Source organism: Aaosphaeria arxii (genome assembly GCF_010015735.1).
Source record: "Aaosphaeria arxii CBS 175.79 unplaced genomic scaffold BU24scaffold_2, whole genome shotgun sequence".
Lineage (NCBI taxonomy): Eukaryota > Fungi > Ascomycota > Dothideomycetes > Pleosporales > Aaosphaeria > Aaosphaeria arxii.
In genome coordinates, this window is record NW_022983475.1 from 4,704,224 (window position 1) to 4,728,864 (window position 24,641).

Below are 24,641 nucleotides of genomic sequence, written 5' to 3' on the forward strand. Positions count from 1 at the left end.
GCATGTCTATGGAAAAGAACCAACTCTCCCACCCCCCTCTCTCTCACACTCCCATCTCCCATATCACAGAAAACAGAAAACACGATGATAATGGTGATATGATAAATATAAATTTCGGCTCAAAAAGTTGTTTCGAGTAAAGTAGCGCAACGGTTACGACGAGAATCCACCCACCCATCCCACCCATCCCTCCTATCCAAAAGGAAAAAAGACCCCGACAAACCAAGCCCCCAGACCTGACCTGACCCAACGTGAATCATTCATTGCAAAAGCATGCCCCCACCCCCTCTGCCGTCCGTGGACGTGATAAGGATGGCACAGCAACAACAGCAACGCAACAACGAAGCTTCCCTCCTCCACGGTATTCCAGCCCAGTCCTGCCCCCCTCCCAACCTGCATGAAACCAAAATCGTGAAAAGTCGTCGGTCGCGTACGGTACTTCAAACCAACCCCCTAAACCAAAAAGCGAGAAGAAGAAAAAACAGAGATATTGGGGGAGTTTTGTGATGGGGAAGAAGAAGCGAGGGGAAAGGGCATATATGTCCAAGCAAGAGGCGAGGCATAAATGTCCTTCCTTCCTCGTGTGTATATGTGTATGTGTATGTGTGTGGTAGGTGTGATGACGGTGATGAGGCTAGGTGGTGTGTGTTTTTAAGATAAGTGGAAGAAGATGACGAGGGTATGGAACAAGTTTTCGTGTGTCGCTGCCAGAAAAAAATGCTGTTGACGGAACGCTGGACGTTGGAGACGTGACACTCGGTGGACGTGACGGGTTTTGTGGTGAAGTGCTTTTCGTGTGTGGTTCGATGTCTTTGGGATTTCTAATTTTGAATGGCTCTCTTGCGTGGGTGCGGGTGGATTGTGACAGGGCAAAGTCTAAAAACTTCATGGTTGATCCGCGAGGCGGACATGTCGAACAGGTTGAACGGGTTACAACCTCATCTTCTCCAATTCTCCAGCACTCTTCCTCCTTCGAATCTCCCGCTGTACGAGGGCGCTCATGCTGGAAACGCGCTCGCGATCTCTTCCTTCCTCTCGTCCCTCTTTGCTAAGGTATCGTCCGGTGAACCAACCATCTAGTCACCAATCCGCACCATTGTTGTCATGTGGACCGCGAGATCCGTAGCCTCCTCCGCCTCTGTAGCCGGAATCTTTGTTGAAGTCGCCTAACGCGCTTCCCGATCGCTCGTTTCTATCGACGCTTCGCTCTCGGTCTTTGCCCTTGGATTCTTTGGACTCTTTGTGTTCCTTGTCTTTTCGGCGGGATCGGAACGGAAGGATCTTTTGGAGGCCGCGGTCCTTGTGCTCTTTTTCTTTCTCCTTTTCCGGTCGGTCGAATTGAGGCAATGCGGTGGTGTATTCGTCGAGTGAACCCGCGTCGCTTTCTTCGATGCTGTAGCCGCCGGCCGAGCGTGGTGGATGCGGAGATCCGCCCACGTGTGATAAGTTGAGAGGCATATTGGGATGAGTCGAGAACGACGATGCAGAGAGCGCCGCTGGAGGGTGCGCGAATGGCGGATGGGGAGGGAAGTGTAAACCATCAGATGAGCCCGGCGGTGTCTCATCATCCTCGGCAGCCGATGCACTGGCAGACGCGGAAGCGCTGGCAGATTCGCCGGGACTTGGGGTGTATCCTGCTCGAGATCCGAGTGCCTCCTTGCGCGAGAATGGATTGCTCAGCTGAATTGGCATCGGCGAGGCAGACGTGATGGAGCTTGCCGACGCTGAAATTGAAGATGCGTGTGCATGTCTTGTCTTGCCGCCACGGCCTGATTTCATCATCACCGGCGTGCTTCCACCCTCAGAGCTTTCGTCGCCGGTAGCGACTGCAGTACCGGGGCTCGCTGGTGCCGAACCCGGTACATCGGGGAGGCCTGAAGCAGTTGCTACTTTGTTCCGAGTCGCCGCACCACGAGATGGCTCGAATGAGGCAGACCCTTGAAGCTGCTCCACTAGCTCTTCCCATTTGACGGACAGTGTGGATGATGGACGTTCCGCTCGCTCCGCACGGTTAAGGCAGTCATTTGTTCGCTCATTCAAAGCGACACAAATGTTGTGGAAACGGAGCAGATCGCCATCTGTTGTCTGGATGTTCGGTGCTGAGCTCTGCGTGTTCTCTAACCATAGATCGACCAATGCTGCGAAATTCCTTGCATGGTCGACTAGATAAGGAAGACTTGGGAAACCCTCTCGGCTTGTAGGCGGCAGTCGCTGAAGAATAGCAAGTGGTGTCGAGTAGGAAGGAGGGATTGGAGGAACAGCAGCCGTGCTGCTGGGAATACTGCAAACACTGTCTAAGTAAGATTTAAACTCTTCGCGGTGTGAAGAAAGGAAGGCGTTCATAGGCTCCATCCAAGCCTCTTTTGTCCCAAAGGAGGTCATATTAGCAAGACCTTGGAGCGACTTTGCGATTAGAGTCAATGTTCGGCGAGCGCGAGGCTTGGGGTGATCTACAAATGTTAGAGTTATACATTAGGGAGTCGATCTGACCACATACCTTTGAGCAATCCGAATAGCTTTGGATTGAGGACTGCGGGAACGAAGAAACGAAGGAACAGGAATCCAGATACAGAACTATACTTGACTGTCCTGAGGAAATCGCCGTAGCGATCTTCGGCGCAACCGCGAATGTGTCTGAATATCAGACGCAGTTCTTGAGGACACCGTGGCGCTGAGTTATAGATTGCTCGCCAGAGGTCCTCGGTGAGGTTGATCAGCCTTCTCCAGTTTCTTTCCAACTCCTGCTTGCTGTTAATACGGTTCGGATCTACCTCGCATTCGTAATCTCTGTCGTTGATTTCTCGGAGCTTTTCGCTCAGTGTGTCTTCGAGATACTCCTTGCCAAGCCTCTTCATGTGAAAGTCTAATGACTTGGTAAGCAGAGTATTACCGCGGAATAGCAGATTGGCCTCCAGCTTTGCGTTGTTGCCCATGTCGCGAACGAAAAGCTCGCGGTCCATGTTGGAACCGAATTGAGATGCTGGTGTCGATTCACTAGACTCCGTGCTGCCCAATCGTTTGGAGAAACGTAACCTGCTCGCGGGAGTTTCTTTCAGCGTTCCATCAATCTCTTCCTCAACTAAGCTGCATATCCATTCGCTGGCTTGACCGGATACCTGGAAGATGTTGAGAAGATACTCGCTCAGTTTCTTAAGTTCGTTGGGCACCATCTGAGCGATTTGCAAAGTAAGTCCATTCTCAAATCGGTGCAGAAGCTCAGACATGGGCTGATAGTCTCGGGCCATGAGGATGACGCATTCTTCTGCGGAGACCTTTACAAGGACCTCACCAACAGAGTTGCCGTACATGTTGACGAGCGGCCACCACTTCTCGATCTCTTGATTGGGACCTAGGTCATCGAGATAGATATCGGACTTGCCACAGGTCTGGTCGAAGGAGATACCGGCATATCCACCTGCGTTCTCTGTCATGAACGAATCAGAGTCTAATCGTGATTCGTAAGAGTCCTTTCCGGAGCGGATCTGGCTAGGAGGACGCTTCTTTAGCAGCAGGGATGCGGTTGAGAGTACAGCTGGAAGATCTAAAAATTCAAACTCTTCTCTCCAGAACGGGCTCTGGACTTCGGATTTCACCATTGTGCGGGCTCTGGTCTCGCCATCTAAAAGAACCTCGACGTAATAGCCTCCTGCAGAAAGCGAGGAAGATGAAGGTCTTACTGCAGGCACATTGTTTTCGACCTTTGGGCTGACGGGGGGTATCAACCTGGCTTCCGTGACTCGAACAAATAGGGATCGTTCCATACGAAACATGTCTTGAACGCCAAATGAGGGCGATAAGGCGCCCTCCTCATTCAGGGTTGGCTGTTTGGGTCCGTATAGTTGAGGAATGGTGAATGCCCGCAATAGAACGATCCATACCTCGTAGAGAACTCGCGATTCCAGCGAAAGGAAGATAGGGCGGAGTAGTGATAAAGACGTGGAGGTTGAAGTGTATTGGGGGTAAATAGCAATGCAGAACTCGTTGTCTAGAACCGAAGGATCCAGTCGCTGAACCGCACAACGGGAGAGCTGAGAGAGCTGTACAACGGATACCAGTGTGACATCAGTATCAGAATAGAGCTTCAGTTCTCCGTTCTCTCGCAGGGTGCAGGAAACCCGCCTCCATCTTCGGGATCCATGGCTCTGTATCCGGTAGGCCTGGGGTCGGTTTGTATTAGATTTCGGGGTGCCGGTGTTGCTATAAGTGACGCTAGTGTCCCAGTAAATCATCTTTCCAACTTTAATGATGGGTGCTTCCTTTAGTAATGACACCTCGGAATGACGCCTGCTGTCCGCAAGTCTTCGCTCGGGAACAATCGCTGCCTGTGGCTTGGCCATTTTATTTTGAATGCCTTTTGGACGGATCGGTTGCCAACACAAGAGAGCAGCGAACCACGACTCGAATTCGTCCTGCGTTGGTGGCCGTAATGAGACCTCGAGGTTGGAGTTGTGGCCAAGAACATGTATGTATGCAGTGTAGGATTCTGCATCGTATGCGCTCTTCACACGGCACCCTCTCAGGTCTGGTATCAATGTCCTGTGGTATGAATTGTCGCTTTTCGGCTCGTACACCAGACTTCCTGCTTCTTCATTTATGTAGCAATACGACAGCGACCACGGGTTTGTCTCCCCACGCCTAAAGGCCAACATGCCTTGCATCTTGCCACACGTGGCCCTCATTAGTTTAAGCACCTTCCTAGCTTCGGAGGCAGGAACCGGCGATACCCACGAGTCTGGCTGAGCATTTGGGCTGTTGGGATTTGGGGGACCCGGCGAAGTGGAGCGGGGAGGTTGCTTTGTTATGCGCGCACGACTAGAGCTGGATGTTCGAGGCGGCGGCTGCGAGGAGGGAGGGGAAGAGATCGATGGATGCCCTATCGAAGTGACGACTGCTTCTTCTAGCCCCTGGAAATTAGCAGACGCAGTTGAATGCACCGACCCTATACGATGGCGACTGGTCACGAAAAGGTTTGAAGGGGAGCGGTCCCTCGTCGATCGCTCCTCCAGAGTCCTTGTCCTCGGGCGTGTTTGATTCTCTCTTGTACCTCTCAGCGAGTATTCGCTGTCGTTCGAATTGGCTCGCGCTACAAAGCTACGCGGATTCCCAGAGCGAGGTTGCGTATTGTGGGAGCGAGGCGAGATAGGCGGTGAATTGGCGTACTGGCTGGCTATTGTGGTGGTATCTTCTGGGATCGACTCGGGAGTTACGGCGCGAATGGTCGACGAAGAATATTCCCTCCGCTTCTCGGGGCGCACATTGGTCGTCGTGGCTTCGGACGCACCGGTCTCCCTCCTATTTCGTCTTTGTCGTGATTGCTCCATGGTGTTTGCGAGGTCGGGTTACCCCGGACGGCCAGGCGAAGGGTAGTTAATTTCGACCCGAGATGCTCGTTGAGGATGTGCGCCGTATGACAGGGTTGGATGCAACAGTCGGCGCAGAGCCGACTCGCAGTGTTCCAGACGTTGAATGCTGTCTGGTTGGCAGCATATGTACTTCCTGGCACACTCTTGCTATCCCAGCTTGTTCCTGCGTGACACTCTCATTGACACAGGGCAGCTGACCGACGTCGCAACGGCAGGTACCCGACCAACGGTCACCGGAAGTGTATGTAGAGAATACTTTGAAGGTCGCAGCGAAAGTTCGATGGGAATATGGGAGGGTTCGTGTGATTCGTGTAGTGCATCGCCTCTCTTTGCAGACGCCGCAGGAAGAGCCGGCGGGTGTAGCGGGCGGCGGGAAGAAGCGCTGTCAATAGAGCAAGACGCCAACACAGCTCATATCAGACTTGCAACGGAAGCGAGGAGGGGCGGCGTGGCGGAAGAGGGTAGAGAGGTGTATGAAGTCTGGTTCGAGACGGGCCGTGAGGTGCAAGGTGTGAAGCGTGAGATGGGCGAATATGGGTAATACTAATGGGTGGGAGGGCCTCGACGCCAAGGCCACTCTCGCAAACCCGCGATTCATGTTTTCTCCATATCGTTAACTATACGGGGAGATTAATAAACCTAACTTGGGAACTCTGTGTTCTCAGTGCTCTCAATGCTCTCTCAATGCCTTTAACTCCGAGCTCAATGCACCCTATCAAGATCATCACTGTCCATCTCTGAATTCGACGATGATGGCGTTGCGTGCTAACGGCCCGTTATCAAGAAAAATAATCCCCAAGCTTCGTGGAATCAATAACATTCGCCGCCAATTGATCCTCCCTGATAGTTGCATCCTCTCGATTGGAGCTAATTGTATTTTGTAACCTGCCATCGCAGGGTCTTGAATCGCCACAGGCCATCCTCTTTTCGACCTCTAGTCCCCGGGATTTGCAGAACACGGGTGGAAATTGCAGGGTAGACACCTTAGGGCTGCGCTTCGTGCACGAAATCGGGAAAGAAAGAACGAGTATTGTTCTTCATAGAATAGTATGGACGTCATTCAAGGCTTAAGAATTGCGTGGCTGTGACTGCTTGACATGCGGAATGCATCCCATATCTCCATCCTAACGCGCCGCGCTCTACTAAATAAGAGTCATGTAACGAGATAAAAAGAGCCTGTAAAAACTTGGTGGATATCGCTGCCCGCATCTGTTCCTCCTCGCGCCCAATAGTCAAATGAAAGAAAACAGAATCCTAATCCTTCACCAGGGTCGACGAAATTAAATACACAAAAATCTGGTGAAACAGAACACAATTAGGAGATTCGTCCCCCGAAACCCTCGAATCATCGTGATGATGGCGGTTTGCGGCATACAGATGATCAGTGTGTCGCAGAAACTGACCTGTAATCTGCCTCTTTGCTAGCAACATTACGCCATGAGGGTCTCTCAAAGTGTGCTTCACGGTTTGAAAGGGGGCTGGTCGGACAGATTATCTTCCAGACTCAATGCACTCAAAGGTTGAGAGCGCGGCGCGCTGGGCTCGAATTCTCCGTTTCCAGTCTTGCGAAGTGCCTGTCGCATCGTTTCGACATGCAGGTCACTCAGAGGAGGACTCTGCGTGCCTGGAGCCGGAGGGCTCCCGGGTGCGCGAAGGATCTTAGGGGATCCCAGATCTGTACCTTTCTCGGACGCCGCCCCGCTTGTTGGGGGTGAAGTACCGAAACCATGGGATGAAGTTGGAGAGCGTACCGGCGATGGGGAACGATTTGCCGTCTCCGAGAGGCTCATGAACTGCATTGCTTCTCGATCATTTTCCACATGCTCTGCCTGAACAACGTCTGCGAAGGAGATGAAACTCAATCGTCGCACATCGGTTGTATCCAGAGATGCATAGTTCGAAGCACCATCAGCGATTTCCGACTGACCAGAAGACGACATAGGTAGATCGTCCTGTGACGGTGAGTATACCGACTCCGGACGACCAGTTACTGCAGCCGCCGCAGGTTGGTGCGCCGAATGCATAACAATCTCCACTTCATCAGGGTTCAGATGATCGTCCGTTATAGCCAGAGAAGACGCCTCCAAGACAGGAGGGATATGGTCCTCCGTAGTTATGTGTGTGGGTAAGTGGGAGGAGAGTTCGCTGCGAGACAAATCGCTCACGCTTTCCTGAACATTGCGCTCGAATATCTGCGACGACGCGGGCGAATGGAGCAGACCTGGTGAAGAGGAACGGTTTACACGGCGGCTGGGTGAAGCACCAACTCCAGAGGGATAGATGCGTGGGCTCCCGCGAGGAGAGGGTCTGCCATCAAATGGAGGACTGAGAGGAGGTGATGGGGCGAGCGTTGTAGGCGCGGGGGCAGATGTAGGAGACATTGCAACTTTGACACCTTCTTTCTTCTTGCTGAGCTCGAGCAGTCTGCGCTTCTCCTGAGAGATAGGATCCGACTGATCCCAAACAACTTGTTCCGTGGTGTTCTTGGATTCGTGTAGGTCGGGGATGGAAGACGAAGTGGAGTCTTGCGTCGGGGCAGCACTCATATTGAAGATGGGGTCGAACAACGAGGGTTCCAGCGGGTTTGATGTGCTACTGCTCTGGCCAGGCAAATGCCACGCAGGCAGTAGCTAGTCGTTGTGAATGGTTGCGCGAAAGGTGGTCTCTCGGAGGGTTAGTGGTGGGATTCTGGCCAGAGGGGCAGAATAGAAGTACAAATAACGAGGGGTCGGATCTGGGAAATCTCGCTTCAAGAAAAGCAACAAACGGCACAGCACACGACAGATTTGTAACGACAAGACTAGAGGGGATAATGCCAAAGCGAGTTAAAAAGTATCTCACATTGGCGTCAACAGCGTATTGCAGAGAGATATGCAGTAGTTCGACGAGTCGTTCGTGTATGAACTTAGTCTTGTTTCGAAAAAGGTACAGGTAACTACGTAGTAGGTAGATGGATGGTATCTCGTATCTAGGTACCTGACAGATGAGCAACCATCACGTGCGTATGCGTATGTGGTCTTGAGAATTGCCCTGCTTCTGTGCCTTGGAAAGCGTCTTCTTGACGAAGAAGGAGAGAAAACTGCAGAAGAGAAAAGACGAAGCGGAGGAGAGAGCAAGAGAGATAGAGAGGATGACGTAGGCTGGCGCAGAACATCGTCTCGAATGGATTTAGCCCCCAGCCCAGGCCGGTAATTGCTCCATCCAGAGCCCAAACATCTCGCCATTTCACCAAATTGGGGGTGGTCAGGAGGACTGCTGAATTCGTTTTCATGCCAGGCACAAGTAATAATACTTGTATTCTCCGTGCACATCACACATCGCACACCTCGCAACGTCGCTCCTCATTCTTCTTCTCGGCCCTTGCTCGGACCAACATGTGGAGAACATGTTCGTCATCGTCGTCGTCGTGCTGCCCAGTGGTCGTAGGGACGGAGTACTCGTAAGGCAAGTAGACAGATAAGTAGGCAAGTAGACAGGTAGGTAGCTGCAATGCTATCACTGCGTCTGCTTCGTTTGCTTATTGTAACCAGGCACCTATTATGAACTGTTCACCATCTTCGTTTATTACCTTTATTTGGTTATGCTCGCAACAACATCCCTCACTCTTATCGTGGTGTCTCATACTAGACCTTGTGACTACATGTTTGCCTGGTCTCGGGTTTCGTACTCCTTTTGAACCACACCAGATGCACGTGCTGTTGACCAATGAGCAATAGTAGATGCAACTGATATCAATTCCGGCTGATTGCCAGATGCATCCTGTATTCTCAGCTATCTATAGCGCATGGGTTCGCGATAGATGTTTCGTTTCATGCCCTTCCAAATCTGCCTCAACACCACTGGTCGGTTAATCAATGCGTGCGTGCGCCTAAGAGCGTACGGGCTAACTCTGTTTCGCCGACTCATCCAGACCAAGAATCTGTCGAATCCCAAAGATTGGGCCAAGTGTTCATGGCGGACGAGATTCGATGGTAAACGACAGTAAGCCCAGCTGTTGGAGGCGTTGCTTCTGAACACTCGAGGCTCTACCCTGGGGCCTGCTGCAACCCTCAGTAGTGGGATTGTCAGCGGCCTCTATATGCTAAACACACGGTCCAGTATGTCGGTGCACATTTCTAGGCTGCTGACATGAATCCTAAAAGAACCTATCGTAGATGCTCTAGGTTTTCTTTTATCCGGGATAGCGGGCCTTTGTTACGGTCTGTTGTCTTGAAGCATCAACATGGTCCCATCTTCCCTGCGAACGACGCCTGCGGGCCGAAGCGCTGGGGCAAGTCCCCGCGCTCGGTAGCTATAATAGTCGAGCCCAGCTGTTGCTTAAATATTGCAAGCTCTACGGACTACATAATAGTATATATTGTGTAATAGTGGAATTCGACTTCTGTGTACTTCGAAGATATAGAGTGGCACTTCGATATAGGACCTCCGATATAGATATGTGTTTTAGAAGCGCAGACTGCTCCCGACACCGAGTGAACGAGTACAGAGTAGAGCAGGCTCACACAATCCCATGATCCATTGACGCATAATATTAAGAGCATAGGCATAGTAGACAGAGTTTGTGGACGACTGTTGTCAACAGGCAACTGCGCCATCCTACTGGTCACTCATCAACATTGGAACGATGCACTGCTCCCATCACTGACCAACACGAGCATCTTGGGGGACATGGCCCTCCCTGAAGAAACCCTGCCATCGACTCGTGTTGTCGGTACCCAGAACCACAGGCGGGGATCTTACACCTTGGCTGGCTGTGATCACCTCGTTCGCCATTCATGTTCTGGATTCGATACACAGTACTTCTAAAATACCTTGTTCCCACGCGATGATGTTGGGGTTTGGAAGGCAAAGTGGAATTGACTGCATCCAATTTTAATGCTTGGATGTATGACATCCTTCAAGAGCAGAATGCGTCTACCTAACATTTGGGAACCGACAATCTTCATGGTCGTTCAGGAGGTCAATGCATGGTCGAGCCTCTCCTTGATCTTACTCTTGGCCGTGACGAGTGGCTGGTTCTCGCAGCCATGCATACGCGGAAACGGGGGTGATTCAACCGCATCCTTCCAGCCCAGGACAGTCACTTCGGTGTCGATCCAGCTTTATATTCCTGGTAGACTCCCCCAGACCCAAAGCGTCCTGGGACGCGTTGTGTCGGACTTGGTCACTACAGTCGTTGACAGCACCGCTGGTCTTTGTCACATCTTTGGGACGTTTCATGAGCAAACATCATGTTTGCTCCTAATGACTTGGGCCCGACCGTGATTATAACGGCGTATACACTCACGAGTGTATCAACCCTGATTGTTGGCCTCAGGTAAGTGATGGTGACAGATGCAGATATCATTTCAGGCTAGAAACACTCACCAATATCAGATTTTATTGTCGAATATGGGTGGTAGGGAAGTTCAAGTCTTATGACTATATCATGCTGCTAGCTCTGGTGAGTTTCACTTTACTATATGTCTGCTTGATAACCATACTTACACTCCTCAGATTTGTACGTGGGCTACATGTGTGAACAATCATTTACAAATGCACTATGGAACTGGGCAACAATCTCCCCCTCCTCCCCCACCGGGAGTCGCGATTAAACCTGCAAGTCGACATTCTTCAATTCATAATTGACCTATGCTGACCTATCTTGCAGTTTCCACCTGAGGTACTCAAAGTGATCCGAGAGATGCAACTCGGCTCAGCTCGAACATGGTATGCTTATCAGGTAAGACAGCAGCCCTATAGCTTCACCAACAAGACACTCATACGTATCGTTTAAGATCTTGTACCTCGCCGATCTTGGCATCATAAAGTTCTCAGTACTTTTCTTCTACCTCAGCATTGCAACACAGCGAACGTTCCGGGTCCTGTCTTACGCCTCATTGATTGTGACTGCTCTTGCCACATTTGCATTGATAGCTGTAAACGCGTTTGAGTGTCCGCAAGACCTGTCTCTCGCTCTAAGGCCCGATATCTTCCTCAAGCGAAAAGAATGGGGATGCTTCGACCTCGCCCCGATATACTACGCCGCCGCAGCCTTCAATATCTTCTCTGATGCCTTCATACTGGTTCTGCCATTGCCGCTACTGCTCAAGCTCCGCATGCACACTTTGAAGCGAGTCTCTCTTCTGTTACTTTTCTCAATCGGCATTCTAGTACCCATCGCATCGGGTATTCGACTTTGGAGCATATTCCTTTGGCATGGAAGCAAAACCGAGGGACGCTACTATGGGGCATATGTCATATTCTGGTCCCAGGTTGAGGTCAATGTGGCTATCATGTGCGCATCAGCTCCCTCTCTCCAGCCGCTCGTCAAACGCATCTTCGGCGAAGTCGCCAGGCACCGGAGCCATAGTGCCTATTACTACTATGGCGGCGGATCCCACAATATGTCCGAGATCACACCACCGAGACGAGGCACTTTGAGTAATCCGGACTCGACGATGGACCTGGAGAGCTTGCCAGAGACGTATCAGCCGGACAGACACCGCGTGAAAGATAACATAACGGAGCCACACATTGACCGAGACGTAGTGAGCGTCCGGGAAATGACGGAGGAAGAGGTTTTGAGAGACCGTGTGCGACGGTTTGCCTCGCATCGAAGTTCAATGCAATCAGTACCTCCGAAGTCGCCTGCAAGGCCACACGATATCCTGTCACATGGATGAAGCCTTCAAATGCCTTTTCCCCGATTAAAATAATCATCTACCGAGAGCTTCCATGCTCGACGCTTCTTCTCCGGTTCTGTCCATGTGGATCTCGCCCACTCTTGCGACGAAAGGAACGTGCGCAAAGCGCATTGGTTGATCATCCAAGGGAATGCACGGCCGCAACAAGGCGGCTCAGAAGAAACGACGTTCTGAAGATATCTCTGTCAGAGACAGGAAGCCTTGGTTCCCAGCCATTGCTACCTAGGTCCGCGGAAGACCTGGACCTGACGGTCTATGACCATGGCACTGGATCTGGTACCAAAGCAGGGGCGCAGAACGTCCACAGGCACAGGTGATGCATACACTGACTGAAGTGAAATTTTGGGCCTTGGGAACGATTTCTTTTCAGGAGCGTTAGGTCTTTGAGAAGAGATTGGTATATGGAGATACGTATTGGTGATTTGTTCCAACTAACCGTTGTGTTGCCAACAGCGGCCATTTCTTTGATATTGGATTTCAATGTTCTTTATGCTATGAGGTCTTCGATATATCTACTCCTACATGAATAGAAAATGGAAAAGATAAACAATGTGTACATTTTTGAACCATTTCCAGGTTTGCCTGTTGTATCCACTACAATCGAGACACTCCAAATTCGGTACTGGAATTGAGCAAAACGATTCACGTGTCAGCCCCTTCCCCAAGTTCGCATCTCTAAGTTCGATTGGGAACTTTTCTTTGTCGTTCCCAATACCACGGTAAATCCAATCAAGAGTTGCATGTATCCCACTCCCGGAAGGGGTCCATCCGTACATTCCACGCCGCGGAAACAGCCCATGCATGGAAAAGCAGGGAATCCCATTCAACCAGGACCTGGGTTTTCCCATCCTCGAAATCTCAGAACCCTATCTGCCCACGCAATTTCAAAAACCTATCAATTCTCCAAATTTTCATTTTCCCCTCATAACTACCTATACTGTAGTTCACCTCTAGCGCAAAAAACACCACGTGTTGAGCCTCTCTCGCATGTCGTGAGACCCTTGTTACATATCACCAATCAGGTAAGGCGCGAAACCTATTCGATCTCTAGGTCTTGCATTACACAATCAACATCGAACTATCCAACTTTACTTCTCTTCCCTAAATATTCCTCTTATTCGTTTTCTTTTCTGTTTTGTTGTCTTCAGATGCGCCGGTAGAATCATGGTAGGCGTTAGCCACAGCCGTCGTGGCAATTCCATATCGTTGGCGCTATGCTTCCTGGCTGTCCTGCCGCTGGCTGCGGAAGTGCAGCGCGCTGCGTGGCCGTTACTCCTGCTTTGGGTGGGTGCTGGTGGCGTGAGATGGTGGTATGGCGATGAGACTTTACGAGCCGATTGCGTCGTCTTTGGGGGAATCGCATTGATATCTGCAAGAGAAGGATTGTGGAACTGGACAAGCACGTTGTCTGATTCTGTGCTTGGGATTGTCTGGGATGGCGCTGTGATACGGCGGGCTAGTACGATTGTCCTAATTGTCCTTGGATTCGTCTCCACATCCTACAAAAATGTTTTCAAGAGGAAAGAAGAGAGACCTGGTTCCGATTCAAACACTACGGATTCAAGTATCAAGCATCCAAAAGCCTTGATCTTTCCATGCCGGACGACTCATGCACGAATCTTCCCTAAACGCCATGCATTCAAGTATTCGTATTTGCTATATGGGATTCCGATCATTCCGCCATGGGCAGCAGCCAATGGACAGGGGATTGTAGATGGAAAGGACAGGAAGAAAGGGAATTGGTGGCTCCAGGTTAGAGCTGAGGACTACCTAGAAAGAGGATATGGCGAGCTTGGTTTCTATGGGAAATTGAAGAAGGTTTTGCATGAACATGTAGGTACTTTGTTAGCCCGTCGCTTGAACGTTTCCTCGAGAGACTGGAGAGAAACCATCAATCTAACATTCACAGGATGTGCCGGACTCGGAATGGTCATATGCTTATCTCGTTACGGCTCCGAGATTTCTTGGCTACTCATTCAACCCTGTTTCCTTTTGGTATGTTTACAACTCGTCACATGAGTTGAAGAGGATGATTCTAGAGGTCAACAACACATTCGGAGAGCGACGGATGTACGTTCTCGATGGAGCCAGCCCGCCAACACCCCCACAAACCCCAGACGAAGAGATGCCGAAACTCCAGATAGAAAAGGCATCATTTACAGATGCGTGGCAGAAGGACTTCCATGTGTCGCCCTTCAATTCCAGAAAGGGATCGTATTCGTTGAAAGCTACAAATCCGTTTCCAGGGTTTCCTGCGCCATGTGCCGCGAAAATCGATAATACGATTACGCTCAAGTCGTCGAAGGATCATGCGAAGATTGTGGCGCGTGTGTACTCTATTGGAACAGCACTGGATGCGAATACCCTTGGAGCCATGGGGACCCTCCGTTTCGTTGGCGGCTGGTGGTGGGTTGGTCTCGTCACATTCCCTCGGATCTTGAAAGAAGCTTTTCGACTCTTTTTCAAGCGCAGTCTGAATGTTTGGTTTCGGCCTGAAGTTCTATCATCAAGCATTGGTCGGGCACATACTTCGGAAGAAAAGTGAGTGTCGTCCCCGGCGTATGAGCGACAAGATTAGCATATTAACAACGCGAAGAGCCCTCCAGGAGATTTTACACTCGTACTTGCAGCACCTCGTCTGGAATTCGTCAGAACAGTGGGATATAACCTACCACACAGCTATACCATCCCGACCAACGGAAAAAGTGATGTCAACGCATGTTCCAGGTCGCAACATCCCATGCAAAAAGCTCGAGATCCGTGTCTTGACACCGGCGTTCTATTCTCGATTCGTGCATTATTCCTACACATGGGAAGCTTTCGATCGCGAGTGTTTGTTTACAGACGAGCGGAATCGGACGGTTTGGATCTCCAACCCGGAACTACTTGCCCTGCTCTTGTCTGGCGCTAAGAAGCAGTGCTTCGATTACGAGGACCAACTTCCACGAAGAGGTCGCCTCGACGAAATGCGGTGGAGCTTCATGAGAAGATTGAGGTGTCCGCCTGCAGAACCGGCCTATCCACTGACGCCGAAACGGGCAGAATTCGACGTTAATGATATACGAACATTGCCATTCTCAGATATGGATAAGTTTGTACGGAGCCGGCATTGTCGGTTTGACTCTGGTAGCTATCGCCGTATAGTCACGAAGACCTTCCTCGCCCAGAGATTCGCATTTGGGTTTGCTGAGGTCGTTGATTTGCTCGATTTGATGATTCGAATTCTGCTATGCTATTTAGCGGTTGTTACTCTGATGTTGTGGACCGGGAGAGACATTATCCGTTGGTTCACAGATCAGAAGGTTCAACATCAGGACGATTGGTTAGATAGCATTAAGGGTGGACTACTCGATATACCATCATGTCTAGGAACGTGGAGCTTGATTTGCGGTAGTCATTTGTATGGGTTGGCCAAAGGCTACTTTTAGAGAAGCTGTAAATACCAAAATGACCAAAAGAATGACTGCACATAATTCAAGATGACGACTACAGCGGGCTTGCTCCATTGCTCCAAAAGGCGGAAGCAGAATCCTCACGATTCTGACTCAAAACACCGGGAGCTTGAGTCATATTGTTATATGCCTCTTTCACCCGGCCAACCTGCTGTAATCAGACCCTAATCACGATGAATACTCGGGTTGTCTTCTCTAAGTCCAGCCCCAGTTCTGGATCGAGACGTTAGGTCATCCAGAATTGCCGAGGTCCATGTAAACCAAGTGGTTGATCTTCCCCAGTTTCCGGGCGCCCGATCAGGGCTAGCGCCTTCTTCGCGGCTCTTGGACGTTGTGCAACTCACTGCCTTTCACATGTCTCCCATGTACACATCAAAGAATTAAAGACAGCATGTGAATTCTTCGAGACGGTCGCGTGGTCCCAAAGAAATTCTATGCATCGGTAGGCGACCCTAGATTGCAGCTGAAGATAAAAAATCCCGCTTCACGGATAGATACTCCTAGTAGAAAAGGAAAACGCGGCATGCAGACCTGTGAAGTGAGGAGTTGATAGCCCATTATTAGCGAGGACTTAGCTATGGACGAGGATTGCTCTCATGTCGAACAATTGGCAAACGTCATCCCTCGTCAAAGCTCCCATCCACACACGAGCAGCCCAGCGCTCGCTCTCCAGATCAGCTTCCGCGTTTGGTCTCTAGCACATAATCCCCTTGGGCCGAGGAGCAATTCCAAGCAAAGCATGCGACCAGGCGATTTTCTTGAACTACCCATCATCCTCGGCGCCGCTGGTCGGTAAGCGCCTTCGGGCCAATGGTCGTCTTGATGCGTTCACCCGGACGGTCCCGAGCTAACGCTCTTAGTAGCGTATGGAGGCATAGCTGGGGATGATCTGGGGTTATAAGAAAGAGCTTGGCCCCAGTTGGCCGTTTAGAAGCAGACATTTGAGACGGAAGTGGTTGCCGCATTGTGTGTCATCGATATACTTTTCCCCCAGTTCAAAAAGTTCCCGATTCCCATTTTCCAAATTCCCTCTTGTCCGATACTATTCATACTTCTTTGTTAGACTAGAAGTATTAAGTGCATACGCTTATTACTCATTACCACGCATCTCGCCATAAGTTACCCAACTTGAACCTTTAAATATACCAATATGGCTCACATCGATGCCGAGGAACAGCAGTTCCTACAGGAGGTTGCGGACGTAAAGAAGTGGTGGAGTGACTCAAGATGGCGTTTCACCAAGAGGCCATTCACAGCCGAGGAGATTGTTGCAAAGCGAGGCACGCTGAAGATTACGTATCCCAGTAATGAACAGGCGAAGAAGCTTTGGGGCATTGTCGAGGGCCGGTTCAAGGTACAATCAGACTCTTCAAATCCTTCAGATCATGTTGCTTATGATTGATTGTAGGAACGAGATGCTAGCTACACATACGGCTGTCTGGACCCTGTGATGGTCACTCAAATGGCAAAGTACCTCGACACTGTTTATGTTTCTGGCTGGCAGAGCTCGTCAACAGCCTCATCCAGCGATGAACCCGGTCCAGATCTAGCAGATTACCCAATGGTGAGTTGGCTTCGTCTCATCTTGCAATGTGAACATTTCTGACTATCGTAGACAACTGTTCCAAACAAAGTACAACACCTTTTCATGGCGCAGCTTTTCCACGACCGCAAACAGCGCGAGGAGCGCCTGACCACATCAAAGGCCGACCGTGCGAAACTCCCTCACAGAGATTATCTTCGACCCATTGTCGCTGATGCGGATACCGGACACGGCGGTCTGACCGCCATTATGAAACTCACGAAGATGTTCGTCGAGAAGGGCGCTGCAGGTATACATATTGAGGATCAGGCACCTGGTACCAAGAAGTGCGGCCACATGGCTGGCAAGGTTTTGGTGCCAATCAGCGAGCACATCAATCGTCTTGTCGCCATTCGAGCACAAGCTGATATCATGGGTAAGCAGAATGAACACGATACATATTGGAAGGTATCGGAGAGCTAACAAATCGAAGGTGTCGACCTCCTTGCCATTGCACGAACCGACTCAGAAGCAGCTACCCTCATTACTTCAACAATTGATCCCCGCGACCACCCCTTCGTCCAGGGCAGCACCAACCCTGCTCTCCAGCCCCTCGGTGAGCTCATGTACGCCGCTGAGCAACAAGGCAAGAATGGCGCGGAGCTCCAAGCCATCGAAGATGCATGGACCAAGGAGGCTAATCTGAAGCTCTTCCACGAGGCCGTCATCGACACGGTCAACGCCGGCGTCCACGTCAACAAGGAGACACTCATCAACGATTTCCTGAAGCAGAGCAAGGGCAAGAGCAACGCAGAAGCGCGAGCCATTGCTAAGGGCCTCACTGGCGTCGACGTCTACTTCAACTGGGACGCCGCCCGAACGCGAGAGGGTTACTACAGGTACAAGGGAGGATGCCAATGCGCTGTCAACCGCGCCATTGCGTACGCTCCGTACGCAGATATGATCTGGATGGAGTCAAAATTGCCCGACCACGCCCAGGCGAAGGAATTCGCCGATGGTGTTCACGCCGTCTGGCCAGAACAAAAGTAAGTTGTCCCCGCACTTTCCCTGCATCCTAATTATGATAGGTTTCGTTTACTAATTTTCCTCTCAGACTCGCATACAACCTCTCCCCATCCTTCAACTGGAAGACCGCCATGCCCCGCGAGGAGCAGGAAACCTACATCAAGCGCCTCGCCAAACTCGGCTACTGCTGGCAATTCATCACCCTCGCCGGTCTCCACCAGACCGCTCTCATCGCCGATACATTTACCAAGGCGTACGCGAAGCAGGGCATGCGTGCTTACGGCGAAATCATCCAGGAGCCAGAGGCCGAGAACGGAGTCGATGTTCTCACTCATCAGAAGTGGTCCGGTGCTAATTACGTGGATAATATGTTGAAGATGGTTACTGGTGGTGTAAGCTCGACGGCTGCTATGGGTAAGGGTGTTACTGAGGATCAGTTCAAATGAGTATGATGTTTTTAATGGACGAAAATGAATGTCTGTTGTAGATATAGTATTTGGTTGCCATATATATCCCGTTAGCTTTGTCGAATTTTGAATATGCATTTCGGAAGTTTGTCCTCGTACAATAAGTCAGCGAAAGGCGTGTCGTCGTGGTGAATTTGTTGAACAGATAAATATCTTGTTTGATTGGCCGTAAAATCACTTATTACCACTCCTATTATATACTAGTACCAATCATATCATTCATAACCATGCCCATCTTACATAGATAAACCCCCTCCTAAAGCCCTTTAACACTCCTATGGAAAAGAATTGGTATACCCAGGCCAGCCTCGAAACAATATACAAAGAAATGTCCAAACTCAATCCCTCTACCTCACCTCCTCCCACTACCATCATCTTTCCTTTCCTGCGGCGTAAACAGCTCCGCTTTGAGAATCATAACCGCAGGCGCAACAGCCAATGCACCTATTGTCGTACTCCTCTTCTTCCCCTGCCGTGACGATCTACCCAACTTCATCAACGAACTATCGCCCTTGTTTCCAGAGTCCGAGGGTGGAGGTTTGGATTTCCGGGGTGGTGATGTTGTGGGTACTGCTGGGGGTGATGACCCTGATCGTCGGTGGGAGGGGAGGAATGAGGTTATTGTGTGGGCGCGTGAGCGAGATTTCGATGTTGATGAGGATGGTAGCTTTGGGAATGGTGGAAGGTCGAGGCGGATTTCGGTGTAGAGGGGTTCTGAGTACTTGAGTGGGAGGTCGTATTCATCTGGAGGGGTATTTGGTGATGATGTTGAGGGTGTTTTGGGACGTTCAATTGAAGGCATCGATGGGAGCGGTGATTGTTCCACCATCGTTCGCGACATGATGGCCGACTTTTAGATGCCTGAGGTGTAAAATGGTCCAAAGAGTATGAGGTCGTCAGGCAGGTCGCGATAGCTTCAAGGGTGTATGCTTGAGTGCCTTAAGGTTTGTCTCCCTACGAGGATCCGATTTTCGCCCCCAAATTGCCGAACAAGCCACTCTTCAAAGTTCAAAGTGATCCTCGACTCGTAGATTGCAAATGTGATAGCGCTTGCGCTTTGGAAACGTTGCTTTTGGTATTGATATTGATAGATACAGTTACAGGGCGACAAAATGGCAGACAGAACTCAAAAATCAATGAACGCGCAAAAGTAGCAGCGCGGAATATATACATGTACATCTCTTGCAGCCTGATCGCCTCAAGCAGTCAATGTCCAGCTGATCAGTTATCATGATAAGCCCCAGCTGCAATTTGGTATGGTGGCTGTTGGCTCAGCCGCCCTCAGTTCGTGTCGACGTGTTCCAGGCGAACCGCGCTGATGCTGGGGGCATTGCGGCTGAGTTCCAGCCTTCCAGGGCTGTGTTCACGAACGAGGGGTTCTCACATTAAACAAATCTTACCTACCACCCTCAATCTAATTTCCCCACAATCCTATGTGTTTCTAATTTCTTACGGAAATGTGCTGGCGTTATCGTATTACATTTGTGTGTGGATGTCGCACTTGGAGCAGAGCACACAAGAAATGCGACGTTGCTAATGACGGGAAGAAATGCAATGAAAAGAAAATCTTCAAGCACCTCTATTCTCCTCTAGGCCTCGAATGCGAGTACCATGGGTACAGTCGCTCGGTCCGTAATACATCGTCACTACAATTGCGACAGGACGAACCTCAAGATGGCGAGCAGGTACAACAAGTGGAAGGGGGATGCAGGACAAATGGATGCTGTCTGCCCAAAGGACATCCCTTGCCTCATCGGACTCGTAACAGATGTTGGATGGAAGGTTGCTTACTTTCGGGAGGCCACCCAGGCGAGCATAAAGTTATCTCCTTCACGCTATCAACTGAGGCCGCTGAGATCTTCGAAGAACACCTCAAAGAGTTATCCGCCAGGCTTCAAAAGCTCAATCGTACTGTTCTTATCGACATGGGAAAGCAGACATCTGTTCTCGACACTTCACAGAGCGCAGTGCAGCATAATAACTCTGCTAGTTTGTTTGACGACGTTAAACAGAATGCTGATGATGCCGACGTCCATCCCCTTTTTGGGCGAATAAAGCGTATCCGCCTGTTCAGACTCTTTCCCAGGGCCCCCGGTGGCAAGATATGCGGAGAATTTCAATTCGCAGAACTATACAACAGCCAAGCATATACGGCACTCTCATACACATGGGGGGACGAGTCGAATCAGCAATGGATTATGGTCTCCGGATCGAAGTTCCCAGTGCGTAAGAATCTCTGGGACTTCCTTCAACAGCAGAGCGCTAGGATTACCGAGCCAAAGTTTTTCTGGATAGACGCCATTTGTATCAATCAAGACGACGTCTTCGAACGCAATCATCAGGTCGCTCTCATGAAAGATATCTACCGCCTCGCCGCGGAGGTTTACATATGGCTGGGCAAGGGGGCCGATAACAGTGACCTTGCAATGACCTGGCTTGCGAAGAAGGCAACGCGCAAGTTGCGGCCCCGAGGACCGTCCGGATATTCCAATATCTGGAGCATGGAAGAAGGGAAAGCCTTGGTAAGACTCTGCGAGCGGCCGTACTGGCGCCGCATGTGGATCATCCAGGAAGTTCTACACGCGAACAACATTACGCTCCTGTGCGGAAGCAAGAGTGTGAAATGGGCTGCGGTCGAGAGCCTGTACCTCACGTTGAAGACCCTCGAGGACGAGAGTTGGTGGGCCCATCACGAGTATGTCATAGGAGTACTGCAAAGCCCTGCTGCTATAATGGTATGGCAACGCGCGCATTGGAGACATCCGGGGACCCTTTCGCCGCACCTGCAGACGCTGATAGAAATCTTCCACGATTGGCAGTGCAAAGACATCCGAGACAAAGTGTTTGCACTGACCGGCATGGCAAGGAAAAGTACCTCGATCGTGCCTGACTATTCGATGACCCCACGTGACGTGTACTTCGCGGTCTGCGAGAAACATCCAGATGCTGGCTGGAAGTTCGAAAACTTACTTAGCCAGGTTCTGGGTTTGTCAGGCCGAGATATCAAATTAAGGGGACAAACGCTGTGAGTTGCATACTTGAGCTTATTGCAGAAGGTTCGCTGACATCAATAGCGTTGAGTACAAGGTCCATCCCGCCGACTACGTTGTCCTCCGAAAGAGGCAGGACGATGACTGGTGATCACTTCACCAGAGTTCCATGACTGATGATTGACCGAATGCCTTGATTTGGCAGAACCCCTTTTAGGACGACATGACATCTACGAGTGAAATTCCCTAACTTATACACCATTGCGCGATGACCTTTATTAATGAAATGACCATAATATGTCTTGTAAATCTTCACTGTTCAAAGATCTACGGTAAATGTATGAACGTGGTCTCATTTCCAATATTTTCGGTTAGACATTATATGATATATACTTCCAATGATATACCTTATTACACGATGCAACAACGATGTATTGAGACATTAAGTACTGCGCTCATCGAATTGAAGGACACAGGTTAGACATGGTCCTCCCTCTTCTCCCTTGCCTCTGTATTCTGGCTTCCTGCAGAGCTTGTCGCATCATCATTCGCCAACCGGGCTTCTTCATCCCTCATCTTATCTTGCTTCAGGTCCGGTGCAGGTGCAAAGTTGGATTTGGCTCTGATCTTCTTGCCATAGAGATAGAAAATTATGGGCATAGGAACGAGCAGGAGTGCCACAATACCCAGCAGCTGGAGACAATCAGTATCCAATTCCGAACTCTCTGTTGTGAATGTAACTTACTGTGGAAGCCCACTCTATTCCCATGCCATTGAACATGTATGTCGCGAATAGTGGGAAGACTCCTCCAAAAATAGATCTCATGAACGTATTGGCCGCAATTGCGGACGCTGCAAACATCAAGTACGCGTCGACGAGATAGTTTAGCAAGCTCAAGAAAATCGAGAAGATGCCGAAGCCAATGAATAGTCCCGAGAAGACGGGAGCAACCCAAAAGGTCCGTCCCGTATAACCGCTCCATCCAAACCAGAAAAGACCAACTAGAAAGCGAGTTAGTAAGTATGCACATCTTGGTCATTTCAAGAAAATCTTACTAGCGAAAAGAACACCTCCAACCATAGCCACAGGTAGTCTCCATTCGGGAACCGGGATGTTATTGTTGGCTTGAAGCTTTCTGGCGTAACGTGGATTGTCGAGCCAAACATATGCGAAGGCAATCATTTCTCCAACGACCAAGCCGAAATATGCAAGGCCTGATTGTCCGGGTGTCCATCCGTACTTCCCCTCAAAGACAAGTGCATACGCCGTCAACAATAGATATAGTAGGCCGTCTTAGACAGGTCAGCAATAGTGATTGGGAACCATAGGTTTAGCATACTTACAAATGAAAGACATGTAGAGCGTAATAAGTAAAACGATCGGTTCCGTAAAGAGAATTCGCATTGGCCTGGAGACGTTCTTAACCAAAAGCTCTCTGAAGTCGACTTCAATTTCCTAGCAAACTGATCAGCGCGAGTCCTCAAAAGTGACTTCGAAAATGGCGGTTACGAACCTCCTGCTTCGCGTGGATACCCCAATTCTTCGTCCTGCGTCGCAGTTCGGCGGCCTTTTCGACAAGAACCACCGGCGGATATGTTTCTTCGAGGAAAAGTAAGAGAAGGACAAAAGCCAACCAGCCCATGATGCTCGATATATATTCCGTCCATCGCCAACCAAGGTGACTGGTCACTATGAATCCACCGATGCATGGAGCAAGTAGGGGCCCCATGAATACGGTGACTGAGAATACGGCAATGGCTAAACCTCGTACAGTATTGTTGAACATATCGGCGAATACGGCGGCTACGACGGCGAGGGGACAGGAACCGAATAAACCCGCGAAGAAGCGACATATCAGAATAGTCTGAATATCTTTGCCAACAGCGACTGCGATGCTAAAAACCGAAAATCCAAAAGCGGCGATTATTATGGGTGCCCTGCGACCGTAAAGCTCGGAGAGTGGAGCCCAAGCCTATTCGTCATTGATCAGCGGTTGCAGAGACATCGGTGGTAATGCAACATATACATACCAGAGGACCAAAAGCATAGCCAAAAACGAAAAACGAAGTTCCTAAAGTGCCGACCTCGGGATCGACGTGGAACTGCTTGCTGACAGGCCTGATCGCTGCACTGAAGATACTACTCCCCATCGTTGCAGCGAGAGCATCGAATGCTAATATTGCACCAATTCCAAGCTTTTTCCGTAGCGGCCAGTTCTGTGCGTGGAGAGGATCATCGACACCATCGAATTCTACAACGTACTCTTCTCTATCCGGCAGCAAGGGCGGATAAGGCTTGTTAGCACCAAGAGAGGGTAGCGGCCTTGAAGCCCGTGATGTGGCTCGCCGCGTCATGACCGCACCTACGGTGGCTTGATGCTGCGATCGATGGGTTTCAATTCTACGAATGGCTTCGGGGTGTCGCTCTGTCGGATGGCGTGCAAGCATCGATCCGGACGTACTCGTCGCTGTCGCTCGTCTGTTCATTATTGAAGCATCGCGTGGTGGATGGGTGCGGATTTCTTCCAACTGAGAGGCCTGGGCTGCGGCGGAGGAGGGGGTGGTTGAGCTTGAAGATGTAGATGAAGAGCTGGACATTCTGGATAGGGGCTCATGAGCCTCCTCTTTGCCAGTCGCATCTTGCTCATCAATCGGCTGTGTCGAACTCCCAGGCACTGTTCGGGAAGATGCCTGTTGCGATTGCAACCTCCTAGTCCGCATCTCCATGTTCTGATCCCATTCTTGGTACCTCTGAGGCTCCGCGCTGTATTGGTTGCGGAGAACATTGTAATCCTCTTCGTCCATCTTGGGCAATTGGTATCGAGGTAGAGCGGAAAATTACACACGATCAATCGTTGCGCAATGCCGCGATGCACACCAGGTTAATATAATCGTTATTGGCAGTCACCTCCAATTCAGGGTCTATGATTAGTCACTGTTATGGAACCAACAACCCTACGGTGATCACTCGAGCGGGATGCAAGATTGAGGTAGGGATAAGCATATGCCCAAAGCTTAGAATTGTACATATTTCAATCGTTGCCTTGACCCCGATATGAGGTACGGCCTTGGTCGGCATGACGACATCCAAAACGGTCAATGATATTGTTGAAGCTATGCAATTCGTTCGAGTAC

General features: G+C 50.3%; 8 protein-coding genes across 8 annotated transcripts; 4 read left to right on the forward strand and 4 right to left on the reverse strand.

Annotated features, from left to right (window-relative positions):
* Positions 1 to 984: 984 nt before the first annotated feature.
* On the reverse strand, positions 985 to 5,534 carry BU24DRAFT_135120 (uncharacterized protein). The gene is made up of 2 exons (XM_033521064.1): positions 2,498 to 5,534; positions 985 to 2,450 (listed from the first exon to the last, which is right to left on the reverse strand). Exons 1-2 carry the CDS (start codon positions 5,319 to 5,321, stop codon positions 1,081 to 1,083), a joined length of 4,194 nt encoding a protein of 1,397 aa, XP_033388530.1. The 5' UTR covers positions 5,322 to 5,534; the 3' UTR covers positions 985 to 1,080.
* A 791-nt stretch (positions 5,535 to 6,325) lies between these two features.
* Positions 6,326 to 8,026, reverse strand: BU24DRAFT_419766 (uncharacterized protein). The gene has a single exon (XM_033527298.1). It carries the CDS (start codon positions 7,907 to 7,909, stop codon positions 6,824 to 6,826), a length of 1,086 nt encoding a protein of 361 aa, XP_033388531.1. The 5' UTR covers positions 7,910 to 8,026; the 3' UTR covers positions 6,326 to 6,823.
* Positions 8,027 to 10,426: 2,400 nt separating this feature from the next.
* On the forward strand, positions 10,427 to 12,298 carry BU24DRAFT_135184 (uncharacterized protein). The gene is made up of 5 exons (XM_033521066.1): positions 10,427 to 10,680; positions 10,740 to 10,806; positions 10,860 to 10,961; positions 11,014 to 11,085; positions 11,141 to 12,298. The coding sequence occupies exons 1-5, from the start codon at positions 10,595 to 10,597 to the stop codon at positions 12,026 to 12,028; spliced, it is 1,215 nt and encodes a 404-aa protein (XP_033388532.1). The 5' UTR covers positions 10,427 to 10,594; the 3' UTR covers positions 12,029 to 12,298.
* Positions 12,299 to 13,055: 757 nt separating this feature from the next.
* BU24DRAFT_135171 (uncharacterized protein) lies at positions 13,056 to 15,778 on the forward strand. Its single transcript, XM_033521065.1, has 3 exons — positions 13,056 to 13,882; positions 13,959 to 14,590; positions 14,646 to 15,778. The coding sequence occupies exons 1-3, from the start codon at positions 13,214 to 13,216 to the stop codon at positions 15,475 to 15,477; spliced, it is 2,133 nt and encodes a 710-aa protein (XP_033388533.1). The 5' UTR covers positions 13,056 to 13,213; the 3' UTR covers positions 15,478 to 15,778.
* Positions 15,779 to 16,651: 873 nt separating this feature from the next.
* BU24DRAFT_341040 (isocitrate lyase) lies at positions 16,652 to 18,495 on the forward strand (the record flags this gene model as incomplete). Its single annotated transcript, XM_033523257.1, has 5 exons — positions 16,652 to 16,855; positions 16,910 to 17,065; positions 17,117 to 17,459; positions 17,517 to 18,069; positions 18,138 to 18,495. The coding sequence occupies 5 exons, from the start codon at positions 16,652 to 16,654 to the stop codon at positions 18,493 to 18,495; spliced, it is 1,614 nt and encodes a 537-aa protein (XP_033388534.1).
* A 160-nt stretch (positions 18,496 to 18,655) lies between these two features.
* Positions 18,656 to 19,760, reverse strand: BU24DRAFT_419771 (uncharacterized protein). The gene has a single exon (XM_033527299.1). The coding sequence runs from the start codon at positions 19,355 to 19,357 to the stop codon at positions 18,869 to 18,871; it is 489 nt and encodes a 162-aa protein (XP_033388535.1). The 5' UTR covers positions 19,358 to 19,760; the 3' UTR covers positions 18,656 to 18,868.
* Positions 19,761 to 19,918: 158 nt separating this feature from the next.
* Positions 19,919 to 21,925, forward strand: BU24DRAFT_419772 (HET-domain-containing protein). Its single transcript, XM_033527300.1, has one exon. The coding sequence runs from the start codon at positions 19,974 to 19,976 to the stop codon at positions 21,543 to 21,545; it is 1,572 nt and encodes a 523-aa protein (XP_033388536.1). The 5' UTR covers positions 19,919 to 19,973; the 3' UTR covers positions 21,546 to 21,925.
* BU24DRAFT_135195 (MFS general substrate transporter) lies at positions 21,765 to 24,497 on the reverse strand. Its single transcript, XM_033521067.1, has 6 exons — positions 23,538 to 24,497; positions 23,021 to 23,479; positions 22,851 to 22,962; positions 22,563 to 22,799; positions 22,252 to 22,508; positions 21,765 to 22,199 (listed from the first exon to the last, which is right to left on the reverse strand). Exons 1-6 carry the CDS (start codon positions 24,309 to 24,311, stop codon positions 21,984 to 21,986), a joined length of 2,055 nt encoding a protein of 684 aa, XP_033388537.1. The 5' UTR covers positions 24,312 to 24,497; the 3' UTR covers positions 21,765 to 21,983.
* Positions 24,498 to 24,641: the final 144 nt, after the last annotated feature.